We start from the raw sequence: 2,082 nt of genomic DNA on the forward strand, positions 1-2,082 counted from the left end.
CCTGGGCCGCCCGGCCGGAGGCGAGTGGCGGGCGGGCGAGCTGCGTCTGGCGGCAGATGGAGGCGGCATTAGATGCGCAAAGGCGTGGGAACCCTCCCGTGAGCTGCGCGTGTGCGGGGTCTAGGTTGCTCCTCCTGAGAATCTAGTGTCTGATGATCACACTCCCACGCCCCTCCCTCCCCCGCCCCTGTACGTGGAAAAATTCTCTTCCATGAAACCGGTGCCTAATGTCCAAAGGTTGGGCACTGCCGCTTTAGATCGTCCAGTGAATTTAGAAGGTACTGTATGATTCTCAGCCCTCTCCTTGCTTTGGAGTTGCAGAGCACTGGTATATTAAAGGCTCTGAGAAGTCCTGCACGAAAGAAACCTGCTTATCTTTGTTTAACACAGAACTTCCGAAACGTGTTTGTCTTTGGAGTATCTTCTCCTAGCCCGTAACACCCGTTGATATCCCACGTAGACCCCTTTGGGATACTCAACCTATCAGGAGGGGGTGCGGATGGCACTTTTCCTTCCCTGTGTCCCCGCTGCCTTTTTCCTCTTTTTTCCTTTGTCTGGAGGAGGGAGCATGTCCATTATCTGATTTTTAAAAAAAGTCTACTTCTGTGTTCTTGTTCTTTTCTTTTCTCTTTTTGAGTTGGAGTCTCTCTCCATCGCCCAGACTAGAGTACAGTGGCCGCTCCCAGCCACCGCAGCCTCGACCTGCTGGGCTCCGGCGATCCTTCCGCCTCAGCCTTCCGAGTAGCTGGAACTACAGGCGCGCACTACCACGCCCGGCTGATTTTTTATTGTTATTGTAGAGATGAGGTCTCGCCAAGTTGCCCAGGTGGGTCTCGAACCCGCGGGCTCAGGCAATCCACTCACCTCAGCCTCCCCAAGCGCGGGATTACAGGCTGAGCCACCGAGCCTGGCTGTGTTCTTTTTCTTACGCTCACGATGAGTTTCGGAGGAATAGGAGGCAGCCTGCCTGTTGTGGTCAGTGTGTGGGGGAGTGACCTAGGCTGGAGAGGCTGGAAGGAAGGGGCTGGGGTCTGGATGAGAGGTTGGGGTGTTTGCAAAGCAGCCTCTTGGCAAGGGGGGCAAGTGTCAGTCCCGGACATGCCCCTTCCTGGCTGCTCAGGAGCGGGAAGGTGAGGCTGTCAGCTGCCTGGAGACTAGAGCATGGCCCTCTGCTTGCAGGTGAAGGAAGAGTGCCGCTTGCTTAACGCCCCGCCTGTGCCTCCCCGGGGTGGCAGCGCCTGTGGCCGGCTCTCAGGCAGCCCCCCGGTTCCCCCTCGCTTCCCCAAGCTGCAGCCTGTCCACTCCCCCAGCTCCAGCCTCTCCTACTACTCCTCTGGCCTCCAGGATGGGTGAGCCCTTCCTTCTCTGGGTCCTAGGTTCTCCTGGGGGGGATGTGGGCGGTTGAGGCTGGGAGGGTGGGCAGGGGCTTGCAGTGCGGAAGGGGGGGACGGCTTCAGGCCCTGGAGGTTCCAAGGGTGCAGTTCCTATGTGGCAGCCGAGAGAGAGGCTACTGCTGGCCAACGTCATGGGGCCTGGGTCCCAGGGGCCTGCCGTGCACGCCTCCTGCTTCAGCGAGTGTCTTTCCTGTGACGAGGGTCGGTGGCAGCGTTGCTCTCGTTTCCCCCACACTGGGGTTCTGCCCTGGGAGACAGTGCTCCTTGCTAAGTTTTTTTTTTCTTTGGAGTTGGAGTCTCATTTGGTCACCCAGGCCAGAGTGCAGTGGTAGGCATGCTCACGGCCACCTCAGCATCAGCCTGCTGGGCTCCAGCGATCCTTCCACCTCAGCCCTCTAAGTAGCCGGAGCTACAGGCGCATGCTACCACTCCCGGCTAATTTTTTGAATTATTGTAGAGACAAGGTCTCACCACGTTGCCCTGGCTGGTCTTGAACTCATGGTCTCAGGCAATCCTCTCTCTTTGGCTCCCCAAAGTGCTAGGATTACAGGCTGAGCCACTGAGCCCGGCCCTAGGTTGTTTTAAATTCAGTTTAGTGTAATTCTTTTCTTTTTTTTTTGAGTTGGAATCTCACTCTGTCGCCCAGACTGGAGTGCAGTGACCACTCCCGGCCACCGCAGCCTCGACC

General features: G+C 57.6%; 1 protein-coding gene across 1 annotated transcript in view; it reads left to right on the forward strand.

Moving 5' to 3' along the window:
• LOC103272353 (GRB2-associated and regulator of MAPK protein 2) overlaps positions 1-2,082 on the forward strand; it is a 15,330-nt gene that overhangs the window by 11,770 nt on the left and 1,478 nt on the right. The window contains exon 8 of the mRNA XM_021718492.1: positions 1,180-1,349. Within this exon, the coding sequence (XP_021574167.1) occupies positions 1,180-1,349 (170 nt within the window). The remainder of the gene's footprint in view (positions 1-1,179; positions 1,350-2,082) is intronic.

The sequence above is a fragment of the Carlito syrichta genome, unplaced genomic scaffold, assembly GCF_000164805.1.
Source record: "Carlito syrichta isolate Samal-C Ts95f unplaced genomic scaffold, Tarsius_syrichta-2.0.1 Scaffold312243, whole genome shotgun sequence".
Lineage (NCBI taxonomy): Eukaryota > Metazoa > Chordata > Mammalia > Primates > Tarsiidae > Carlito > Carlito syrichta.